At 39.3% G+C, this 24,333-nt stretch overlaps 2 protein-coding genes across 8 annotated transcripts in view; one reads left to right on the forward strand and one right to left on the reverse strand.

Annotated features, from left to right (window-relative positions):
• The window catches only part of ITSN1 (intersectin 1), a 300,395-nt gene extending 298,427 nt beyond the window's left edge, over positions 1-1,968 (reverse strand). For all 5 annotated transcript variants that reach the window (XM_043990543.1, XM_043990544.1, XM_043990542.1 and 2 more), the window contains exon 1: positions 1,583-1,968. The gene's annotated coding sequence lies outside the window, so the exon portion shown is untranslated. The remainder of the gene's footprint in view (positions 1-1,582) is intronic.
• A 218-nt stretch (positions 1,969-2,186) lies between these two features.
• The window catches only part of CRYZL1 (crystallin zeta like 1), a 50,654-nt gene continuing 28,507 nt past the window's right edge, over positions 2,187-24,333 (forward strand). The window contains exons 1-3 of one of the 3 annotated variants that reach the window (XM_043997290.1): positions 2,187-2,357; positions 19,313-19,384; positions 21,826-21,903. In XM_043997290.1, the coding sequence (XP_043853225.1) occupies positions 19,319-19,384; positions 21,826-21,903 (144 nt within the window). In that variant the 5' untranslated portion in view covers positions 2,187-2,357; positions 19,313-19,318. Of the gene's footprint in view, positions 2,358-2,409; positions 2,707-19,312; positions 19,385-21,825; positions 21,904-24,333 lie in introns of those variants that run through there. The other 2 variants (XM_043997291.1, XM_043997289.1) reach the window with 2 other exon arrangements.

The raw sequence follows: 24,333 nt of genomic DNA on the forward strand, positions 1-24,333 counted from the left end.
CAAAAGGGATTATCATTCAAAAAAATTCTACTTAGAAAAGGTGGAAGACCAATCAGACAAAACCACAAGCTTAGAAATTCTGCATGTTATAGTCCAATTTTGTTTCTTTGAGAAAAAAGGAACTGAGTGATGTCACCATTAAGTAGCAGATACCAAATGAAGTTTTCCTATTTTAACAACATACCAAAATGTCCTTGGGGAAAAAAAAACTGCCACAACCTTAACAGACTGAATAAAAAGCTATCACAACTAATGTTTCCTAAAAAGCAAAAATTTATTTTCATTAAAAAAAAACCAGCTGAACCAGAACAAAAGATACCCACAGGAAATATAATCTATAAGTTGTCTCCTAATTCAAAGGCAAACAGAACTAAAGGAACAGGAAGATGATCCCACATTGGTTTCCTTTTCCTGAGGGTTCCAGCTACATTTTCTGGTTTAATTGGTCGTGTCCTTCTCTAGGTAGGGGACGCAGCAATTGTTCCTTCAGTTCGAATCATAAAACTATGCATGTGGAAAGGGAAAAAAGGAGGAACAGACAGGGAAACCGAGAGAACACACATACAAACAAGCGCAATTGGTGATGACCTTATCCAGCCAGGAGACACAGAAATAATTCTTTCAGTTCATAAATGTAAAACTGTGTGCCCCGGGAAAGGAGGGAAACTGGGAAAGGAAAAGCAGCAGAAATGAGGAACCAAACACATACATGCCTCTGGTGGTTACCACCAGAGAGGGAGATCACAGTAAGAGGATGTATATTAAAACAGTATCAGTGTCCTTCAGTGACACTGGTTTTTGCGAAACCTAGATGAGGATGAGCCAGGGAAAAAGACCGAAAAACCTATGTCAGTGAACATATAGCTTTGCCAAGAAAACTGGGGAGGTTATGGCTTGGATTATCAAACCCAACCAAGACTAGTGAAGAGGTGGGGGGAAGGGGAAGCCTTGTCCGGGAAGGATCCAGCCCCCCCCCCCCTCCCGCAACATGCAGGGGGGCGGGGTGGGGAAGAGGAAAAATAAGGGAAGAGGACTGCTCTTTTCCCAGCCAGGTGTTGAGGCCCGATCAACCTGAAGCCCAATCCTTAATAACCCAAATCACCCTCTACCGGGACTCCCAACTACAAATCACCGTCAAGGTCTCCTCCTCCCAGTCCATCCCCGCTGGGGCCCCGAACGCCCGGAGCCCACCCCTCACCCCGGCCGACTCGGCGGCGAAGAAGAACGAGAGCGAAGGGCAGGGCGCTGGGGAGCCCGGGCTCGGAGGTGGGCAGAGGGGGCCGAGGGCGGCCGGAGGGGTCGCGGAGAGCGATTCGCGAGCGCCGCGGGAGAGGCTGCCCAAATCTACACCCGGGCGGCCATGGCTCCCCGACCCCCGACCCAGCCCCGTCACCTCCCAGGGAGATCCCCTCCCCACACGCGCGCACACACACTGGCCCCAAACACACACACGCACGCACACGCACACATACACGCACACACACGCACACACACAGACCCACCGCCTCCTCCGCTCCGCGATCCGGTCCTTTCTCTGCTCCTGCCCCCTCCCCCACGGCCCCAGCCCACCGCCTTTCCCCACCTCATCTCCGGGCGGGATCTGCGCGGCCCCGGGGAGAAATCAGTGCCGGGCACACGCCCCGGGGAGGGATGAAGACGCCGCTGCCGCCGCCGCTGAACCGCACACCATCCCCTCCAGTCCCGGAGCTCTCTCGGGATTCTCCCTTCCGAGCCGCCGTACTATGGAGCAGCCAACTCTATCTCTGTATCTCTATCTATCTATCATCTATCCTTCACCCTTCCCTTCAGTCTCGCGCGCGCTCTCCCCTTCTCTGCCTCGGTCTCTTTCTCTAACCCCCACTCTACCCCCCAAGTCCCGCTTGCACTCTCTCTACCTTGCTCCCCGCCCACATATGTGGGGGGAAGGGAAGCAACCTCTCAATCCCGAGACTGTGGCCCCTCCTACCTCCCGGGAAGGAGGGCTTGGATGGTGGGGAAGGCGGGGAGAGATGGGGAGTGAGAGGGACTGATGACTCTTTCAGGCCCCACCTACCCCGGGAAAGGAGGAGGGAAATAATGACATCCAAATGGACCAATAGGAGCAAGCTTGGATTGAGAAGTTTGGGGGAGGGGGGGGACTCCGCGGCAAGTTGGGAGGGAGGGATGGTATTAGGAACTGGGTGATCTGACATTGGTTGGGCCTTTCGGTGTAATCATTGCACAATCTCGGCTTTTTCACCTTAAGCGATGCTGTCACATGCTACGTAGTGTCAGATTGAGTCTCTCTCTATGCTCCGTCGAGGTAGCTATTGAATATATTTAGCTAGAAGGGACAGAACAACCGCCATCGCCCAAAGGCAAGAAGGGACCGGGAGCTCCGGGGAGGGGCGGGAGATAAGAAGGGCGTCTCCTTGACTACTTGACTCAATTTGCATGAAATGGTTGCCTGAACCATGAGACCACAATGCCCAGATGCGTTTGTGATCCAAGGCCATCCCCTCTTGCCGTGGTTCCAGGTGAAGCATTCTGGAAGACGTAGTCTCTTTTCGTTACTATGGCTCTTTCCTTTCCACGCTACACGCTTCAGCTGATAGACAGAGGGTATCGGACCAATAGGAAGGAAGGATTGGGTTTAGGGGCGGGCTTTAAACGGAAAGATCCGGGACTGAAGAGGACTGGGGGAGTGGGGCTCCTGATTCTACTCAGGTATGTATGTTCAGGCACCTTACTGTCCCTCCTTTCTAGTGTCTGGAGGATGTGGATTATCAGGCCTGTGACGCGGCGTGCGGAGTTGTGGGGAGGTAGGACAGCGGTGACGGCAGTGACCACTATGTCCCTTATCCCGTGGTTGGGCCCGGACGGAGTGGACGCGAGTAACGAATAATTTGCGTTTCCGGACTGGCCGATTTCTCCCGGATTTCGGGCTGCAAAGGACCTTGGGGACCATGTAGTACGCGCGCACACACACACACACACACACCCCTCTTACGGATGAGGAAACTGAGACCTGGGGAAGTTATGAGGCCTTATCTTGTTGGTTTCCCCTTTTCTACGTTAGAAAACGTGTGTGTTTTCGGTTTCGACTTTCTCAGCTAGGTGGCGCAGTGGGTATCGTTGTCTCTGGCGTCGGGAAGACCCTAATTCAAATCCTGCCTCAGACATTTTCTGGCCATGGCCAGGACAAATCACCCCACCACTGTTGACTTTCCCCTATGTTTTCTCAAGTGTAAAAGGGGGATAACCATAGCACCTTCTTCCCTGGTTGTGAGAATCAAATCGAATCAATCAAATATTTGTTTGTTTTTGATTTGGGGTTGTTGTTTTTTAATTAGATATTTGTAAAGTACTTGGCACAGTGCTTGGCATATAGTAAATGTTTAAAAAATGTTTATTTCCTTACCTCAAATTTTGTTCGCTTGTGATTCGAATAAAATTGAATTAATTTGGGGCATCTAGGTGGCGCAGTGGATAGAGCACCTTCCCTGGAGTCAGGAGGACCTAAGTTCAAATCCGACCTCAGACACTTAACACTTACTAGCTGTGTGACCCTGGGCAAGTCACTTAACCCCAATTGCCTCACCAAAAAAACAAACAAACAAAAAATTGAATTAATTTTCTTTTTCTTTTTTTTCCTGTCATTTTGCAGTATGTTGTTAGTATGGGATAATAAGTCCCCTAACCTCTTTGGGCTTCAATTTCTTAAAGGAGTCGAACTATAGATGATACCCAGGTTCTCTTCCCAGCTAAATCTATGGTTGTGGGAGATGTGATTTTTTTTTAATTGGCTCCTTGACTTAGAATTCCCTCCCATTGGTGCTCATTGGTTGCGTGACACTGGAGAGCTATTTTTGAAGTCACCATTAACAAAAAGTCACAGGACTCTTATATGCCTTGTTGTAGGGTGTATTGTATGATGATCTAATACTGGGGGGGAAATTGTTTTTTGGTCTTGACCTGTGATCTCTGTGTGCAGAATTCCCCTTGAAAAATCTTTCCCAACTGATGAAGAAAGTGAACTCTTCCTCAGCCTTGAGAGTTGCTTGGAGGAGGAAAGGAACAAGTGATTACTATATGCCAGGCACTGTGCTAATTGCTATATAAATATTGTCCTTCATCCTCAACAACTCTGTAAATAAGTGCTATCATCATTTCATCATTCATTTTACAGTTGAGGAAATTGGCAAACATGTGATTTTCCTAGTCACATAGCTAGCTAGATATTAAGTGTCTTGAGAGTGGATTTGAACTCAGATCATCCTTACCCCAAGCCTAGCACCCTTACCCCATTTATCACCTTACTGCTGCTGCCTTACTGCTTAGAGCATTGAAAGTTTAAATGACATGGGCAGCTAGGTGGCACAATGGATAGAGCACCGGTCCTGGATTCAGGGGGACCTGCATTCAAATTCAGGCTCAGACACTTGACACTTACCAGCTGTGTGACCCTGGGCAAGTCGGTTAACCCTCATTGCCCCACAAAACAAAACAAAACAAAACAAAAAAGAGAATGACAATTCCCATACAGTCATATTTACAATGTGTCAAGAGGCAGGTCTTAAACTCAGGTCATACCAACTATAGGGTGCCACTATTCTCCCCTCACCCCTACCCTACACTGGAAAAAGTTGGTTAATAGTTCACAGAAAGAAGGGATCTATGTTTTAGTTTTTACCTTATGGTACTAACCACTGACTTTAGAATTGTATTTGAGGGGGCAGCTAGATGGCGCAGTGGTACAGCATCGACCCTGGATTCAGGAGTACCTGAGTTCAAATCCAGCCTCATACACTTGTCACTTACTAGCTGTGTGACCATGGGCAAGTCACTTAACCCCCATTGCCTAAAAACAAACAAAAAAAACAAAGAATTGTATTTGACTAGAGGTTTGTTGCCTATCAATGTTGACTTTTTTGTGTTTGTGGTTCTTCTGTCTCTGTTTTTCACTCTGCACCACTTCATACATATCTGCCAATGTTGATCTGAATCGTTTGTATTTTTCTTTCCTTACTGCTTAGTAATATTCCTTATAATATTTATTTTTATGCCATATTTATTAGATTTTACTTGATCATTTAGCATGTATGTTGTTTCCAGTATTTTATTTAAAAAAATAATACCGCTAGAAAAGTTTTTACGTGTAAGGGGCCTTTTGTCTCCATCACTAACCCTGGAGTACAATCTCTGAGTCAATTGGTATTTACAACCAGTAACTTTTCTATCATAATTCCAAATTATTTTCCAGAATAGTTGAACGTCTTCACAGCTCCACCAACAGTGAAATTAGCATACTACTTTTCTACAACTACTTCAACGATAAATATTCCCATCTTTTACCAGCTCAGAAATCAGTTCTTAAAGAGAGCCATGTGTTACTCAGTAAAGCTACTCTGTATAAGCACAGTCTGGCACACAAGTGTCTCATCATGAGATTTCTATTACCACATTTACAGTTATGCTTAATTTTTCTTTACATATGTGTGTTCATTACCCATTTTTTGCTATAGGCAAATATTTCTGATCTTTAGCTTATGAAATGAGAACTAGAAGTATGGACACAGTACTGTGCTAAAAATGGAAACTGTGGGCATAGCTTGTAGCCGTAGAATGTAACTGCTTAACACCTGGTCAGTAGTGTTCTGTGTATAGGCCTCAGCTGCCTCTAGTCTAAAGTAAAATGTTTTGTACAATTTTGCAGCTTTCTTTTGGAGGCCAAATACTGCATAGGAAAATATACTTGAGAAACTATGATAGAAACAGTTTCTCTCATAATCAGAAATAAACTGGATTTATTTTTATTTTACTAGGTGTTTGTTGCCTTGAATAATGAAGAAGGTATATAAAATTTTAAACTAATACTTGGCTGCAAATTAGAAAGCCCAGAGTACAACAAATTCTGCCTCACTTACTAGTTATATTAACTTAGGCAAGTCACTTGACTTCCCTCACCCCCAGTTTTCCCATCTATAAAATGGGTATAATAGTAGCACCTACTACACAGGGTTTATATAAATGTTAGATATAAATTAGCAGTGTTGGATTGCCAGTTTATAGTGAATCTGTAATTCAATAATTGTATGATAACAAACATCTTTCCCCCTTTGAACTGTACATATGGATTTCAAAGATGTTATTAGACTCAAAAATTCCATTTGTTCATTGTACAATTTTATCCAATGAAAGAGTTTTCTTGGGAAAGAAATAATTTAAATACAAACAAGTCAGAGTATGAGCATGTAAATTATTTTCAGTTTACATAAATTATAAAAATAAATATTTATTTGACCACTTTTGCCTAATGAAAGTTTTTCATTAAATACTTATTTCATTAAATAAATATTTTGTTATTTTTATAGCTCATTTTTGCAACCCAACAAGAGAATTAAATTATTTCTGTCATACAGTAAGCTAAGGATTCACATCAGAAATCCTCTTAGATGCTTCTGGGAGACTGAAAAATTGTATGAGCTTTCCTTTGATACTCTGATGGATTTATGATTTCATTGACATAGACAGTTTGTCTGTCAGTACAAATTGTAAGTCATCTATAACTTCTCAGCCTATGCTACTTTTGTCTATGACCTTCCATAAATTCTCCTTGGGAGAGAACCAAGCCTTCTGTGGGTTTTCCTCTTGTTCTCTTGATACTTCCTGGATACCATGCAGCGTTCCAGCTGGCCAATTATTATCCCTCACTCATTATATGGACCCACTTCTTTTTTCCAGTTAGACTTCTTTTGGATGATCTTCTTTATGCCATTTTTTTTTTTAATAAAAAGATTTATTAGGAGAGGAACATATGGCCTGGGAACAGATCACCTTGTTGACTGTCCCACTGGAGTAAGAGACCTGTCTTTTGTATCTTTACAAAACAAAAGGGAGGGAAGTGCATTACAAGAACTAGGAGGGAAATGCAACTACAGGAATGGGATTTTGGAATAATGGGGCATCAGTAAGATATGCAGCCCCCCGGGGCAGCTAGGTGGCACAGTGGATAAAGCACCAGCCCTGGATTCAGGAGGACCTGAGTTCAAATCCGGCCTCAGACACTTGGCACTTACTAGCTGTGTGACTGTGGGCAAGTCACTTAACCCTCCTTGCCCTGCAAAAAAACCCCAAAAACAAAACAAACAAAAAGAGATACGCAGCACCCATCCATATCTTGTATATCATCTTGGAGACTTTGATATTGCTTATCAGCTTTATGCCATTTCTTTTCTTTCTTTCTTTTTTTTTTTTAGTGAGGCAGTTGGAGTTAAGTGACTTGCCCAGGGTCACACAGCTAGTGAGTGTCAAGTGTCTGAGGTCGGATTTGAACTCAGGTTCTCCTGACTCCAGGGCCGGTGCTCTATCCACTGCGCCACCTAGCTGCCCCTTTATGCCATTTCTTAAGCACAGTCCCTTACTGGCAACATCTTACAGTTTTGTAACGATTGGAATAACGCCACCTGCTGGATACTTACTGTAGAGGAGTTCTGCCCATGAAGGGAAGGTCTTTGAGGGCAAGACCAGGAGTCAGGAAGTGATGCGGGCTAGTGGGAGGAGGAAGGAAGAGACTGGCGCTCAGTCTCGCTCTTTTTCCTTTGGACTCTGGTGGAGAGCGGAGCTAGAAATGTGCTCTCCCTTTAATAGATAGGAATCTAGGCCTTTCTCTCTCTCTTTACCAAATTCTTGTTTTCCTTAATAAACGCTTAAAGGTCTAACTCTTGCTAAAGCTTATAATTTATTGGCGACCACTCATTAGATATTTTAGACAGACTAGCTAGAATTTTAGCCCCTTAACAGATGGCTGACCACGAAGAGGAAAGCTAACCCTCAGTCTTCTTCTGATCTTCTGGTTGGGTAAGAAATTTCCCCTCCCTTTCCCTTTAAACTGCTAAGTACTGGCGCATTGGCTGTGTTTTCCCTTTAAATTTTTTCCAATGGACCTTTTAAACTCCCTAATTATCCTATTTTTGATTTTAGTCTGTTTAACCAGACAAATGGGAGATAAGATCATGTTAATGCTTTGTTTTTGTGGATTTTCTATTTTTCTTTTTATTTTTGTTAGAAGAGCCAGCAACATACTCACACAAGGAAATATCTCCCACTCTCCCAACCATGCTTTTTCAGAGAAACCTGAAGAGATTCCTGCAGCTTTTCCCAGTTCTAACACTAATTGTTGCTCTAATTTTGCATGCCTGGAGGCAATGACCCACCCTCTAGAAGCTTTTAATCCCCTAGCACCTGGAGGCAAAGTGGGGGAAGAGGAATCCAGGCCTGAGTTCAAAATCAAGTCTGATTCAAATTGCTCTGGTCCCTCCCCTCCTCTCCAGACCCCACCCTCTACTCCTCCTATGGCCAAGCCCATAGCTTCCCCTGCCTGGGAAGTCCAGAGATCTGATGCGCATGCTCACCTTTTTCTAACTACATTTGCAGCTTCAGGCTCAGCCCTTCCCCAGCCTGGCTGTGCTTCTGAGACAACCTTAGAAAACCCTTTAAATTCCAGATATACTCGTTTTGTTCATAATTTTGCTAACCTGCTTTTGTCTTTAATTAGTAATCTTATAAAGCATTTGTATGGTGAAAAGACTGACAGACAATATAGAGGGGTTAAAGAAGAAAAGCTTAAGCTGAATGAGAATGACAATCATCACCATAGTTCAAGACTCCGCTTCTTTTGCCATGGAAGTATATATATTTTACAGAAATGTAGAAGTAAACAGCAAGGTATTGATATGAGTATTGGGGATTTTAGATATCGGAATCAAAAGTGTTCTGAATTCACTCAGAGTAATAGTATCAGTTCAGAGGTTACATAGGATTTCTGTGCTATTATATATACATTTTGAAATTAATGGTATGGGTTTATTTTCATAGAGATTTTCATGCTTTTGAGATTGTGTCTTATACTTAGTTTCTAAAACAAGGAGAATATTTGTAAAAGCTTTTTAGTCATGTGATCAAGTTTATATTTTATAATACTCTTTAAGTTCATGTTCATTTAGATTTCCTTAGTTTGAATTTCACTGTCTTTTATTGTTCCATGTGTATTTTCTTCTATTCATTTATCTAATTTTGAAAAAATTGCAAGATGGTTTTGATTTCATAATACAGTGTTAATTCTAGGAGTATTGTGCTCCCATATTCTGAGTTGTTTGTTTTTGTTATTTTTTCTCAACTGATTATTTGATCAAACTCTTTAAAGTATTTCCCTGGCAAATTGTTTGCCATGGCAAGTGTAAATTGATTCTAGAAGTATTATTTTTGATAAGCATATTCCAAAAAAAAAAAAAAAGAGGGGAACATTTGTAAAAGTTTTCTTTGAGATTGTGTTGTGCTTTAACTTGTATTTAAATATGTTCAGATTTTTCAAAAAAGTAATTGTATGCTAGTTAAAAAAAGGGGTATTATTTGAAATTGTTGCATAATTATATATTGTGTTCTGAGTCAAGATGTATTCGCATTTTTTGCAATCATTTATTATCCTCAATTTTTAAATCCATATGAGACTTGGATTATGGGAACTTATCATTTAAGACACTAATTACCTTTATTCTGAGTTATCAGATGCCAGTTGGCCAAGGTGCCATCCAATCACAAGAGGAATACATGCAAGAGCAGACACTGAACTGTCACATGAGGGGAGACATGCATGAAGTCAAGGTATGGCCGAGAGAACGGCTTTTGACAAATGTTGAGGTTGGATTCTCTTGGTTTAATATTTTATTTTATTTTTCCCCACAATATTGTACAGATGGCTGGAAGTATTGATCCCACCCATCTCACTTCTACACCTGGCTTCTATGCTCCCTCCTATATGCCTGATGCCATGGACATCTCAATCCCATGCATCTGATTAAGTCTGACTCAGTTTCTTCCAATATGTTCGGTGGCTTGGACATATATTCCATCCACCTATTTTAAGCCTGGCATACTGTATGAGCAGTACATATTGCTCAAGTGTGGGAATGCTCATATCCCATCATTTCTCTGTTCTTTTATGGTAACCCCCATAATTATCTCAGGTGTCATGATAAATACAGTGTTGAATTTGGCCTTGACACCTGTTACCAATTATATTAGATTTTTTAATTTCTCATAATGGCATGAGGATAATTAGGCAGATGATGCAAAAAGTGATGAAACAAAGATAAAAAAATTATTTTTAATAATTAATATCGCAGCAATTGTCTTCTCAATTACCCTCCATAAGGGGGGGACTATAGTAAGATTATAATTTTAAAGAATGTTTCAATTTTTGTTTTATTATATGTTTCATGTGTAACAACTAAGATTCTGAATTCCCTTAGACATGTTTTTGAGAACTTTCATTGTTTGATTTGATTATTGACAAAGCTATTTTAAAGTTGTGTTAAGCTCAATTTTGTAGGAAATTTTCCTGGCTGATTACCAGCATCCACACATCAACCCCTGTAAAGACTTCCATTCCACGACTACACCTAGAGGACATCTGAAAAAAGACTTTCAGAGACTTTAAACGAACAGTTTTGATTTGTTGTTTTTGTTGTTTTTTTTTCTCTTTCTGTTATAATATACACCATCTGTAACATGTATTCTCTGCAGAGGCCCTCCCTTTGCAAGACTAATGTCAAAGCGTCGGTTCATGAGGACAAAAAAAAAAAAATCGCCCCTCTGGACAAAACTTTCCTCTCTTCCTTTTCTATATTGTCGTTCACATATTATTAGTTAGCAATAGTTATTGTATTCTTTTTACTGTTCCGTCAAGGAAACATTTTGTTTCTTGAGGAACAACAGGGGGGACTGTAACGATTGGAATAACGCCACCTGCTGGATACTTACTGTAGAGGAGTTCTGCCCATGAAGGGAAGGTCTTTGAGGGCAAGACCAGGAGTCAGGAAGTGACGCGGGCTAGTGGGAGGAGGAAGGAAGAGACTGGCGCTCAGTCTCGCTCTTTTTCCTTTGGACTCTGGTGGAGAGCGGAGCTAGAAATGTGCTCTCCCTTTAATAGATAGGAATCTAGGCCTTTCTCTCTCTCTTTACCAAATTCTTGTTTTCCTTAATAAACGCTTAAAGGTCTAACTCTTGCTAAAGCTTATAATTTATTGGCGACTACTCATTAGATATTTTAGACAGACTAGCTAGAATTTTAGCCCCTTAACAGTTTACAGAGTACTCCCGTTGGGTCTATACATTTCCTTTGGTTGACCCAAAATTTTAATTCTTCAGAGACTTTAATATTCCATGACTCAAGACTGCTGTATAGCATAACCAGAAAAATGGTGATTAAAAAGATGGGCCTTTGTTTCAGGGATATTCTATGAAATATTAAAAGCACTGCAAGTTTTTCAAACGCAATCCAGACAGCACCTCCAGTTCAGTTCTGGACCAAATTCATGTCCTGCATAATTTGTCTAAAATACATGTACTAATGGAGCAGTTCAACAGGTGGTCCATCTAACATGATATTGTAGTCTGAATAAGTATTTCTCATACACTTAGTTTCTCCTGTGTGAATGCTTAAACCAAATTCTTAGATGATTATACATCTCCTAAATGAAATCTATAATGTGCATCCTTGATCTGGTCCAGATATTCTTTGCATCTAGATTTCCTTCAGTGCCAGAACTGAGTAATAATACTGTAAAGTTGCTATCTAGCTATACTGTCTAAAAATCTAATGAGTGGTTGCCAATAAATTAGAAGCTTTAGCAAGACTTTTAAGCATTTATTAAGGAGCATAAGAATTTGGTGAAGAGAGAGAAAGAGGCCTAGATGCCTACATCTATCTATCTCAGGGAGCCAGCATTTTTTTTGGTTCATTTGGTTTTTTGGTTTTTTTTTTTTTTTAGTGAGGCAATTGAGGTTAAGTGACTTGCCCAGGGTCACACAGCTAGTAAGTGTTAAGTGTCTGAGGCCGGATTTGAACTCAGGTAGTCCTGACTCCAGGGCCAGTGCTCTATCCACTGTGCCACCTAGCTGCCCTGAGAGCCAGCATTTTTGCTCCACTCTCCACGAGAGTCCTGACGAAAGAGAGGGAACCACCCCTTCATCCCACAAGCCTACTGTGAAAACTGGAAATGTCCTGTCTCCCCACACACACAGCTCCAAGCTAATTGGCTGATAGCTTTGATAGACAGTACCAACAAGCAAACATCACTTCCTGACTGCCAAGGAACTGAACTTCCAAGCCACATGGCTTGCCCTCAGATGCCTTCTCCTCATGGCAGAGCTTTCCTACAGTATCTCTCCAGCAGGGGGCGTCACTCCAGTTGTCACAATACGAAGTGGTTAGGCTGGCTTTAGGAAATTGTGCAACACTTTTTCAAAGATCTTAAGCTGTTTGCTCCCACAAAAACTTCCTTTTAACACCCTTATTGCCCAAATGATGCTGCATGGCTTTAAATCACAGAACGTCATGATCTCCAAATGGTAAAAAAGATTACAGATGAACCAAAATTCAATGGCAGTACATAAGTTTTTGTAAGTAAGCAGTGCAATATTACTGATGGAATATTAATGATTTGCACTAGGCAAGTAACATAAAACATCATCAACGATATTTATTTGTATTTATATATGCATACACACTGAAAAAAGAGGTACATGATCCATATAGAAAAAAATGTACATTTGATCATCCTGAGTGCTCCATTGGTATCTATAAAATGTTAAAAGAAGCAAAGGAAGGCAGCCTCCAGTACATGGGGACAGATCTTCTGTGGAAGATTTATCCCCCAAAATACTTAGGGGAATTGCATCCAATGAGAAGATATGAATGGGTTTTGATGTGCAAATAAGCAAAACAAAACTCTTTTTTCTACCTCTCTTTCTCTGGAAAATATTTCATTGATGTCTTTTTTTTCTTCTAAAATAGACTTCCCTTGCCCCCCCACACACACACACACACATCTGTCCAACAGCAGACAGCCTATACCCCAATCAATCCATCAGTAAGTGTTTATTAAGCTCCTGCTGCAGGACAGGTACTGTTCTGGTCCTGGGCATACAAATAAAAAGACTGAAACAATCTCTGCTTGCAAGATGTTTACATTTTAATGGAGAAAACGAGTGTACACACATAGAATGTTCTACATTTAAGAGGCAGTTTGGGAAAGAAGGCACCAGCAGTTTGGGAATCAGAAAAGGCTTCAGGTAGAAGATGGTCCTTGAGCGGCATCTTAAAGGAAGAGAAGGATTCTTTGAGGTTGAGGTAGAGGAATGTATTCTGAGTGTGATAAATAGCTAGTACAATGCCACAGAGATGAGTTAAGTTTTGTGTATGAGGAAAAGAGAGGAAGTCAGTTTGGCTGGATGATAGAATATGGGAAGCGGAGTAATGTTCAATAAAGCTAGAAGGATAGATTCAGGCCAAATTATGAAGGTCTTTAAGAACTAAACAAAGGAGTCTATTTTATCCTGAAGGCAAAAGGAAGCCACTGGAGTTAATTGATCAAGGGCATAACTTCTTCAGATTTGTGTTTAGAGAAAATCACTTTGGCAGGAACATGTAGGGTAGACTAGAGTGGTGAGAGACTCGAGATAAAGAGGCTGTTGGAATAATCCAGGCAAGAGCTGATAAGGGCCTGAACTAAGGTGTTAGCAATGTAAGTAGAGAGAAAGGTTCAGATATGAGAGATGTATGGGGTAGAAACAGCAAAATTGGACAATTTATGGCATTTCTGGGGTGAGGGAGAGTGAAGAGTACAGCATCTTCCTGAGGTTACAAAATTTGTATTTTGGAAGAGTAGTGGTGTTTTTGACATAAATATGAAGTTTGGAAGAGGGCAGGGGTTGAGGGGAAAGGTAGTGAATTCACTGAACTTGTTGAATATAAGGAGAGAATGATATACAATAGCTACCATGATTTGTATTGAGTGGAAAATTTTAAGTATTCTTCAAAGGAAGAGATAGAAGTAAAGGGAGAGTCTAGAAATGGCAGGACGATTTTGTTGGGCAATGTGAAAAAAGGACAGAGAGGATATCCAGGGAGTGTCATAGGGAAAGGTGGGGGAGCTTAGTCTAACTGGGGGGTGGGGGTTAGTAGATGGAAGGAGATGAAAGAAGTCTCTTATAAAGGGAAATCTGTTCATCATGGAAGGGAAATTCCAGAGGGTGTGGTAGAAGGGGTGGGCAGGGTGGCCATGGGACATGGAATGGAGTAGGGTTGAGGAAAACTGCATTAGAGAATGAGAGGTAGGGATTGAGGATAGCTTTCTCCTATATGGCTGGTAATTTAATAATAATACATGGATAGGGAAATAATGAGCAGAAACCATATGATTGGTTAATAATGGGCGAATAATTAAACTCCATCTCAAGGGGTTTTGCAAGAGGGTAGTGTGATAAGCCTGCTTCTGGGTTCTCCTCGCTGTCACTTCTAGAACTCCATCTTTACCACTTTCACTCTACAACCTGCCTTCCTTTCAGGGTCACTCTGTTTATAGAACTCAGCATAAGTATTTGTTGCTGTAATCTAGTGACCTCCATTTCTTTTCAGTGTCTAATACCTAGACTCTAATACCTTTTTCTCCTTATCCTAAACCCCTAACCTTATATTTGGACATTCCAGTATGTATTTTGAACACCCATAGTTCTTCATCATGACCTTCATCTTCATCCACCCAAAATGGTGGACATAGTTAGAACTCACCCAAATATTGAACTTTCATGATCTTGACCTCTGAAGTTCCCTTTCTGTTCATAATCTGACCACAATTCTTCATCTTTCCCTTTCCCTTACTGCTCCTAAGCCTATTTTTAAAGAACTTTAATTATAATTGATGTCCTTAAAATAATGATATTGAGGAGGCAGCTAGGTGGTGCAGTGGATAGAGCACTGGCCCTGGATTCAGGAGGCCCCGAGTTCAAATCCAATCTTAGACACTTTATATTTACTAGCTGTGTGACCCTGGGCAAGTCACTTAACCCTCATTGCCCACACACACACAAAACCCAAAAAATGGTATTGATATAACTTTGCATTTGCCCTCATCCTCCCCTTTCTTGACTATAACAAAGTACAGTTAATCAAAACACGTATGGGCCGTTTCTAGTCATCTCTGCCTCCTTATAGGCATGTCTGTGCCTAGAAGGAGGTAGAAATGCTTTATCTTAAGTTTTTTTAATCATAGTTGATCACTGCATTGATCAGAGTTTGAAATACAATTGTACTTTTCTCTTCATTATTGAAGTTTTGTAAATTCTTCTCCTGGTTCTCCTTATTTTCCTTACTCTCCTTTCTGCATTAGTTTATATAAACCATCTGAAATTTCCCTGAAGTATTCATATTTATTATTTCTATTCAGACTTTAGCAATCTCTGGGCACCCCCTGTATTTCTGTTCTTGGCTGCCACAAATACTTTTGCTCCTATTCTCAACCCCCAGTTCTCCATCCCTCTATGTTCTCCTGCTCTGTGATTCCTCTTCTGTCCTTGCTATATTAACTTTCCTATTTTGAATCTATAGTTAACTAGTTTAACCTTGAAATGGTCTTCATCTTGAATCTTTGTCCCTTTTCCCTATTTACACCCTATTTATGCAGCCAGGTGGTACAGTGGATAGAGCATTGGCCCTGAAGTTGGGAGGACCTGAGTTCAAATGTCAGCTCAGACACTTAATTGTGTGACCCAGGGCCAGTCACTTAACCCCAATTGCCTTAAACATCCAGGGCCATCTCCAGTGGCCCAGATGGCTCTGGATGACTTTGCACAGCCTTCCCTCACTTAAATTCAGTTCACTGCAAGTCATGACATCACTCTGATGGCATGGTCCTCTTCAAGAACGGAGGACAAACATACAACCCTATATATACCCTATCAATTCTAAATCCTGGCTTTATCCACCATCTATGCCTTTCACATTGCTGTTCCCATACTCCTCAACCCTACTGGGAGGGCAGATAACTAACCATGTTAAATGGGCTCACTACAAATTCATCTTATATCATAATTCTTCCCTGATTAATTCTGTAATGCTTCCTGAAAGAGTTCCAAAACCTTCATGTCTCTTCAAATTCTGAATACCAACCACTCCCTTAAGTTTTTCTCCCTGTATTACCATCCTTCCTAATGTGCTGAGAAATTTGAGGCCATTCACTATGAATTCCTTCATCTTGCTTATTCCACAACTCAAAACATTTCTAAATTTCCACCTGTCTTCTCCTTTGAGCCAGTCTCAGAGGGTGAGATGATCTTTCTCCTTGCCTAATCCATATTCTCTGTTTGGGCCCTTATATCCATCACCTCCTTCCAGGAACCATTTCATCCTCCTTTCCTCATCTTCAGTCTCTTTCTGCCAATTGGCTCCTTCTCAGCTACCTAAAAACATACCCAGCTTACCCTCAAACCCCGAAAACATCAGACTTCATTCTGCCCTTTTCTTAAGCTTTTTAGGACTATCCTCATCTATCAAATGAAGATGAAATTTGCCTCTTATCTTTATTTTTCTTGTGAACGTAGTCCTCAACAAACACACACACAAAAAAAGACAGAAGAATGTTTGTGTCTTTTTCAGGGCAGTGAGGGTTAAGTGACTTGCCCACAGTCACACAGTAAGTGTCAAGTGTCTGAGGCCGGCTTTGAACTCAGGTCCTCCTGAATCCAGGGCAGGTGCTTTATCACACTGCGCCACCTAGCTGCTCCCACAAACATTCTGATATATGAATGAAAAAGAACCAGAAAGAGAATCGTATAAAAAACTCTGAACTTCTCAAGGATAGGGGTTTTTTTGTTTTGTTTTTAAGAAAACACACACATATATACATATATGTTGGTGGATATTCTTTAATGTCCCATTCTGTACCTGTAGTCCACAGGAACTGAGACTGAAAAATATGAATTGACAGAAGGAAAAGATCCTAGACTTTTTGCTCCTACCATGATTTCAGGGTACTTTTACTGTATACTAATTCTTGCTTACTAATCTCGTCATTTCTATATCTGCATCATTTCTTGTTGCCTTCTTTCTACTCACATAGACACCAGCTGAGCTCAGGCATTGGCTCTGGAGTCAGAGAACTCAGTTTCATGTCTTTCCTCTGAATATCACTTGTACAACTTCTGGCAAGTCACATAACCTCCCTGGGCCTCAATTTCCTTACCTGTAAAATGAACCTTTTAGATCTCTTAGAGCTCTAAATCTATAATTATATGACTTTTTTGGTAGCCTTCTGATTGCTCTCCCTGCCCGATGCCTCTTATCCTGCACACAGGTACCAGAAGATTTTTCTTTAAATTCAGGTCTATCTATATTAACTTCTCTCCTTAGTAAACTCCAGTGGCTCCCCTGTTGCCTCCTGAATAAAATGCAATACTGGCATTAAAAATCCTTAATAACCTGGTCCATTTTAACTGTTCTCATTCTTTCTGTTCCAGTCAAACTGACTTTCTTGCTACTCATCATATACAGCCAGAATATATGTATTTCCATGACTTTGCACAGGTGGTCCCCATGTCTAGAATGCCCTCCTTTGTCACCACCACATCTTAAGATGCAAAGATTACTTCAGTACTCAGCTCAAGAACCATTTTCAACATGAAGCCTTTCCTCATATTTCCTTCCTTCTGCACTGAGGGGAAGGAAATGGTTTGGGGTTTTGTTTTTGTTTTTGTTTTTGTTTTCAGTTCTTTTCCAAGGCCAACCTTGGTCTTTGTAATTGCATAGTATTCAATTTTTTTCCTTTCCATTTGCATTGTAGTATTCATGTATATTGATTTTGTTGGTTATACTTAATTCCACATCAATTCGTGCCCTCCCATACTTCTCTGAATTTTTTTCTATTTGTTGCTTTTTTTTTTTTTTTTTTTTTTTTTTGGTGAGGCAGTTGGGGTTAAATGACTTGCCCAGGGTCACAGCTAGTAAGTGTTAAGTGTCTGAGGTCACATTTGAACTCAGGTCCTCCTGACTCCAGGACCGGTGCTTCATCCACTTCACCATCTAGCTGCCCCTTGTTGCTTCTTTTTACATTAGGCTTTTTTTTTTTTTTTGTGGGGCAATGGGGGTTAAGTGACTTGCCAGGGTCACACAGCCAGTAAGTGTCAAGTGTCTGAGGCCGGATTTGAACTCAGGAACTCCTGAATCCAGGGCCAGTGCTTTATCCACTGCGCCACCTAGCCGCCCCCTCCTTGTTGCTTCTTAAAGTAATATTTCATGATATTTATGCACCACAGCTTATTTATTCTCTGATGGATAGGCATATACTTTGTGTACATGTGTATGTATACGCACATATCCATCAGAATAATTAAATAAGTTATTTGTGTATATATGTGTATTGTATATGTATACACAAATACATGTGTATTATATGTACACATACGAATACAAATATAATACACATACATACACACACACACTCTTTCTGTCTTTGACCTCCTCAGAGTATATACCTATTAATAGGATCTCTGGTTCAAAGAATGTGGACCCTTTGTTACTCTTATAATTCAAAATTGCTTTCCAGAATAGTTGGATTGGTTCACAGCTTCACCAGCAGTACATTACAATGCCCCTCTATCAATGACCATTTTCATCTTTTATCATCATTGCTAATTTGCTGGTTATGAGGTGAAACCTCAAAGTGACATAGTCAGTTTTTAAAAATTCATTTCTTTCCATATTTATCTCAAAATGTACCTTGCATTCTGCATGGATGAATTGGATATCTATTCCGTAATCAGAGCAAATGAATTTCATGATGGACCTAACAGTTTCAGAGTTCACTATTAAAAAGTTCAAAGTTAAAAAAAAAAAAAGTTCAAAGCTCTTAAAATAGAAGATAGGATTTTTTAACAGTAATTATATTTTCTTGTAATAGTAATACCAATGGACTCAGTAAAGAGCTCAAGAATGAATAATCCCTGCAATTTCACTGCCACAACTTGTTTCTTGGAAAAACAAGGTGATATCACTGACCCACTGTCAATATAAATTGGTTTGAGTTTTTCCCCATAGTATTTGTTTTTTTGTTTTGTTTTGTTTTTTGTTTTTTTGGGTGGGGCAATGGGGGTTAAGTGACTTGCCCAGGGTCACACAGGTAGTAAGTGTCAAATGTCTAAGGCCGGATTTGAACTCAGGTACTCCTGAATCCAGGGCCGGTACTTTATCCACTGTGCCACCTAGCCGCCCCTCCCCATAGTATTAATACATTATATTGATCTGCAAATATTTTATCATCTGTTATTCCCATGAATAATGTGACATTTATATGATAGGGCCTATTAATGAAAAGACTTTGCTAATACTTACTTTATTGACATTTATGATTTATAACTTAAATTTTTTTGTTTTGGAAATATTTTTAAAATCAATTATATCCTTGTGGTTTATATTGTTTTTACTTAACTTTTCTTTCAGGTCACTATGAAAGGCTTGTACTTTCAGCAGAGTTCATCAGGAGAAGAGATTTCATTTGTGTTTCAAGAAAGGGTAAGAAAAGTCTTTTATAGAAAATGGGATAGTTTTCCTTTTTTAAATTTTCCTTTTTTTATCCTGAATTTAACAAACGTAATAAATTATCATTTCCACATAAAGAGCACAACAGAAGATTTATATGTAAAATTGTGAATCTCTATTGCATACAGCTTGCTTTTTTAAAAGTTTACAATAAATGCCACATTATTTCAAAGTTGCCCTGCTTCTTTGTGTTTCCTGCTGAACTTAGTTGTCTCCTTTCCTGTGTATTTTTTGGGGCGAGTGGGGCACTTGGGTGAAGTGACTTGCCCAGGGTCACACAACTGGTAAGTGTTAAGTGTCTGAGGCCATATTTGAACTCAGGTCCTCCTGAATCCAGGGCCAGTGCTCTATCCACTGCGCCACCTAGCTGCCCCATTTCCTGAGCATTTTAAAAAATATTTTAATGACCTTTTTTTAAAAAGACATTTTCTATTTAAAATTACTTCAAATTATTTTACTTTAATATTATATTTGAAATATTACCCATATGAAGCACCACATTTTTACTATGTAGATCATACCAAAGGTATATTCATATTCATATTTTTACAACACTACTAAACATTATTCAAATAGACCATATGTTAGAACCATGTTAGATGTTTAGATAAGGTTTTTCTAATATGTTCAATAAATAGACTAGGGCTTTTGGGGGGGTTTTTTTTGTTGTTTTTTTGCGGGGCAATGGGGGTTAAGTGACTTGCCCAGGGTCACACAGCTAGTAAGTGTCAAGTGTCTGAGGCTGGATTTGAACTCAGGTATTCCTGAATCCAGGGCCGGTGCTTTATCCAATAGACTACAGTTTTGGAGGTTTTAAATGTTTTTAATATTTTTTAACAGTTTGCAAGGTAGATTCCACCTTTATAAAATTGTACAATAAAATAGCCCAGTCCTGGGCTCCACAGGCTTGTTCTCCTCTTCTTGTCATTGTGCATTTGTAAGGCTCTAGATTATGTTCATAGTTTTGAAAAAATACTATCATTTGTTCATGTATAAACATGTAAACAGAAAATGTGTATTGTTTTCAATAACACACTTCTAAGCTTTTGACAGTCTCATTTATTTACATTTTATATAATCAGGAATGTAATATAATTTGTGACATTCATCAACCAAACATCATATTTAACGCTTTCTAAATTAAGGTTTTTAAAAGTAAGATTTGGACTCATGTTACACTAATAACTGTTTAGGTTAACTTGTATGTATAAACAGTTCATTTTTCTAATGATAATTATTAAATGAGGAAGGTATCCAGTAACTAAACTAGAAATATTTCTTATCATAGTATAAATTACATTCAGCCTGAAATATGAAGAAGAATTCATCATGGCAAATCCTCAAAGTTTAACTTGGATCTGAGTTTATTGAGCATGCTAAAAAGCCCAAGGAAAACATTAGGTAGGGAAAAGACATTAAATAAGTCACTTTAAAAAGCACTTTACCAGGAAAGACATGTGCTGATGCAAAATGAAATGTACTGTGTACAAAGTAACAGCAATATTGTAAGATGATCAGCTGTGAATGACTTAATTATTCTCAGCAATAGAATGATCCTAGACACCTCTGAAGGACTTAGAATGAAAAATGCTATCCATTCCCAGAGAAAGAACTGATAGTGTCTAAATATAGATTGAAGCACACTTTGTTTTACTTTATTTTTCGTGAGGTTTTTTTTTGTCTATGTTTTCTTTTACAACAAGACTAACATGGAAATGTTTTGCATGACCACATATATAATCTATATTAAATTGCTTGCCTTCTCAATGGAGGTGAGAGGACAGAGGAAGGGAGAGAATTTGGAACTCAAAGTTTAAGAAACCAAATATTAAAAAATGTTTTTACATGTAATTGGGGGAAAACAAAATACTAAATAAATTCCATATATTATTTTTTTTTTAGCGAGGCAATTGGGGTTAAGTGACTTGCCCAGGGTCACACAGCTAGTAAGTGTTAAGTGTCTAAGGCCGGATTTGAACTCAGGTACTCCTGACTCCAGGGCCGGTGCTAGCCGCCCCTTTACTTATTTTTTTTAAAAGCACTTCACATAAAAGTTAAGAACAGCCCAAAAGGCTACTTTTGCATTAAAGAGATGAAAGATAAGCTTTAAATTCTTTTTTATGATACATTACCTTACTCTCCATAATTTAGGGGGGGGTAATATTTTTAAATCCTTTTTTTTTTTTACAAAAATTATTGGGTTGTTATATTCTTACCATGATTTTATTTCCTACAATACTGATTCAGTACCAGAATATTCCTTTTAAAACTTCCTCCAAAATTGTGTTTGTAAGATAAAATTCTGCAACTACTATTCGTTTTTTGATCATACTAATGAGTGACTTTACTTTTCTAACTTTAGGAAAGTCTTATACATAACAATTCTCATGCTATTCTGTATAAACTTTACTTAGGAAAATCTGCCTGACATAAAAGATAACTATGTGAAACTTCAAGTGAAAGCCTGTGCTCTAAGCTGGATAAATACAAAGGTATGTAGAATTCCTTTATTTTAACTAAAACTTAAATAAAATCTTCATCATGTTTAATTTACTAACACCCTTTTAACTTGGACATTCGAAATGTAATCAAAAGGACAAATGCAGCCCATATGATATTTTTAGCAAAAATATTATTGCATTATTTGCTAGCATACATGTTCTGCTAGGCAGGTAGGCTCTAACAACCTAAATTTTCAGCCTGTGTGACCAAACCTCTGGACAATGTTTGGATCCACTTCACTTTATAAGTACATTCTCCTTACTAGCAGTGTGACCCTGGGCAAGTCCCTTAGCCCCAATTGCCTCACAAAAATAAATGAATGAATGAATGAAAAGGAAAAAAAATACATTCTCTTTCATGAAAGTTGAGAGCCACAATCAATAGATTTCTATTGGTACTGTAAAGCTAAAGTCAGAATTTAGATGTGCACTGACTCAATGCATTCTAATAGATCTTGAAAATTATGCAATATGTTAAAAAACAATATTATGATAATTTGATCAGAATTGATGAACAATTAGCACTTGGCTCACAAATCTGCCTACTTATATGTGAATAAAGTTTCTTAAACTTTTAAAATGCATTTTCTAATTACTGCTAAAAATCCATATTTTTAATAACTAACTGATATTACCAATGTTAGCAATAAAAATGATTGCTGATCTTGGCCCACAATCAAAAAACTTGCAATCCCATGCCTTAAAGTAACATCTGACTTAAGTGCTCAGCAAAGAAGAAGAATTAGCATGCTCACTAATTGTTCATTAGTGTGCCCTTTTATTCTCATGACTAATTATATGTATGTTTAATTGAGGTGTTTTATCTTTTTTTTTAGGTGTTTTATCTTAATCAGAATTGTATTTGAAATCAGTGATAAGTTTTACTTTCTGAAGTGAAAGACTGACAATACACATTTACTAAGTACTTCTAATAAAGGCATATTTCTTAAGAAGTTAGCTTCAGATATACAGTATAAGTATAAACAGGATCTTAATGAATTCACTAAATAGTCCTTCTGTGCTAGGGACATTATCAGGCATTGGTCCTTAAATATATAATATTAATGCATCCTTCCTCCACCTTGAACCCTTCATCCCCATTATATGGACGTGTATACAATCTCTACAAGACTCAGCTGTTGGTTGACCTTGAAATACTTAGGAAACCCTGCTCAAATTTTATTCTGTGCCAAAAAAGACATTTGTTTAATGATATCTTCCTTCTAAGAATCTGAGAGCCAGAATCATCTGGTCTAGCTCATTCCTTAACAAAGACCTCTTGTAGACCATCTCCAGCAGGCTCCAGGGACTGGTGAGCCTTTGCATGAATGCCTCCCACCCTCACTTTCCTTACTTTGAGTCTTCATCTGCTTCTCTACAACTTCTGACCTTTGCCTTCTAGGGCCAACCAAGCCCAACACATCTTATTCTTCCACTTGATAGCCCCTCAAATACTGGAGGACAGCCTCATGTTCCTGCAAGTCTTTTGTTTGCTAGTCTAAACCCTTCATATTCCCTTTAACCAGACCTGTGCTCCACAGCCTTGTTCTCATCATCTTCTAGCTTGTCCATGTCTTGGGCATCGTGTGTAGTGCCCAAAATTGAACATGTCCTTGGCTGGACTTCATGCCTTTCCTGCTTCAGCCTGAGTAGCATTAGCTTGTCTGGCTGCCCTTTCCTACTTTTCATTCATTTTGAGTTTTCAGTTCACTAAACCTCCTAGATGTTTTTTATAGGAACTCTTGTATCCCCCTGCCCCTTCCCTCACATTCATATAATGCTATGGATTTTGGGAACCTAAAATATTGCTTTAGCCACTTGTTAGCCAGGTGATGCTGGGCAACTCACTTAACTTCTCTCGACCTTTTTCCTCATCTACAAAATGGGGATAACAACAACAATGATAATAATAATAATAATAAAATAGTCCTTATACTCAACAAGCTTACATTCTACTTAGAGCATACAATATATATATATATATATATATATATGTTAACTTGAAGGAATGAACACTAACAATGAGGGTGCCATCATTTTTCTGTTTTAATGGAGCAGCAACATGACGTTTATTCTATTAAATCAGGCAGGCAGGATCAGTTTAGCTTTCTAGTCTATAACTAATATTCTAGCTCTATCACCTAAATGTTTGTAGTTCACCAAGCTTCCTTTTGTATGCAAATCTGACAACATGCCCTCAATGAATGAATAAAAAAGCAATTATTAATTGCTTACTGTATCCCAAAAGCTGTGTGCTAAGATCTGGGGATAAAAATAAAGAATCAAGACAGTCCCTGTGTGTGAAGGATAGCAAAAATGGTCAGTAGAGGAGTGGCAAGCCCAAGGTATAGGAGGAAATGGTCAGGGTACCTAGGTGCTCTCAATGAGTTCAAATGATTTTTGAACAGGATGAGGTAAACT

The sequence above is a fragment of the Dromiciops gliroides genome, chromosome 3 (genome assembly GCF_019393635.1).
Source record: "Dromiciops gliroides isolate mDroGli1 chromosome 3, mDroGli1.pri, whole genome shotgun sequence".
In the NCBI taxonomy this organism is placed as follows: domain Eukaryota; kingdom Metazoa; phylum Chordata; class Mammalia; order Microbiotheria; family Microbiotheriidae; genus Dromiciops; species Dromiciops gliroides.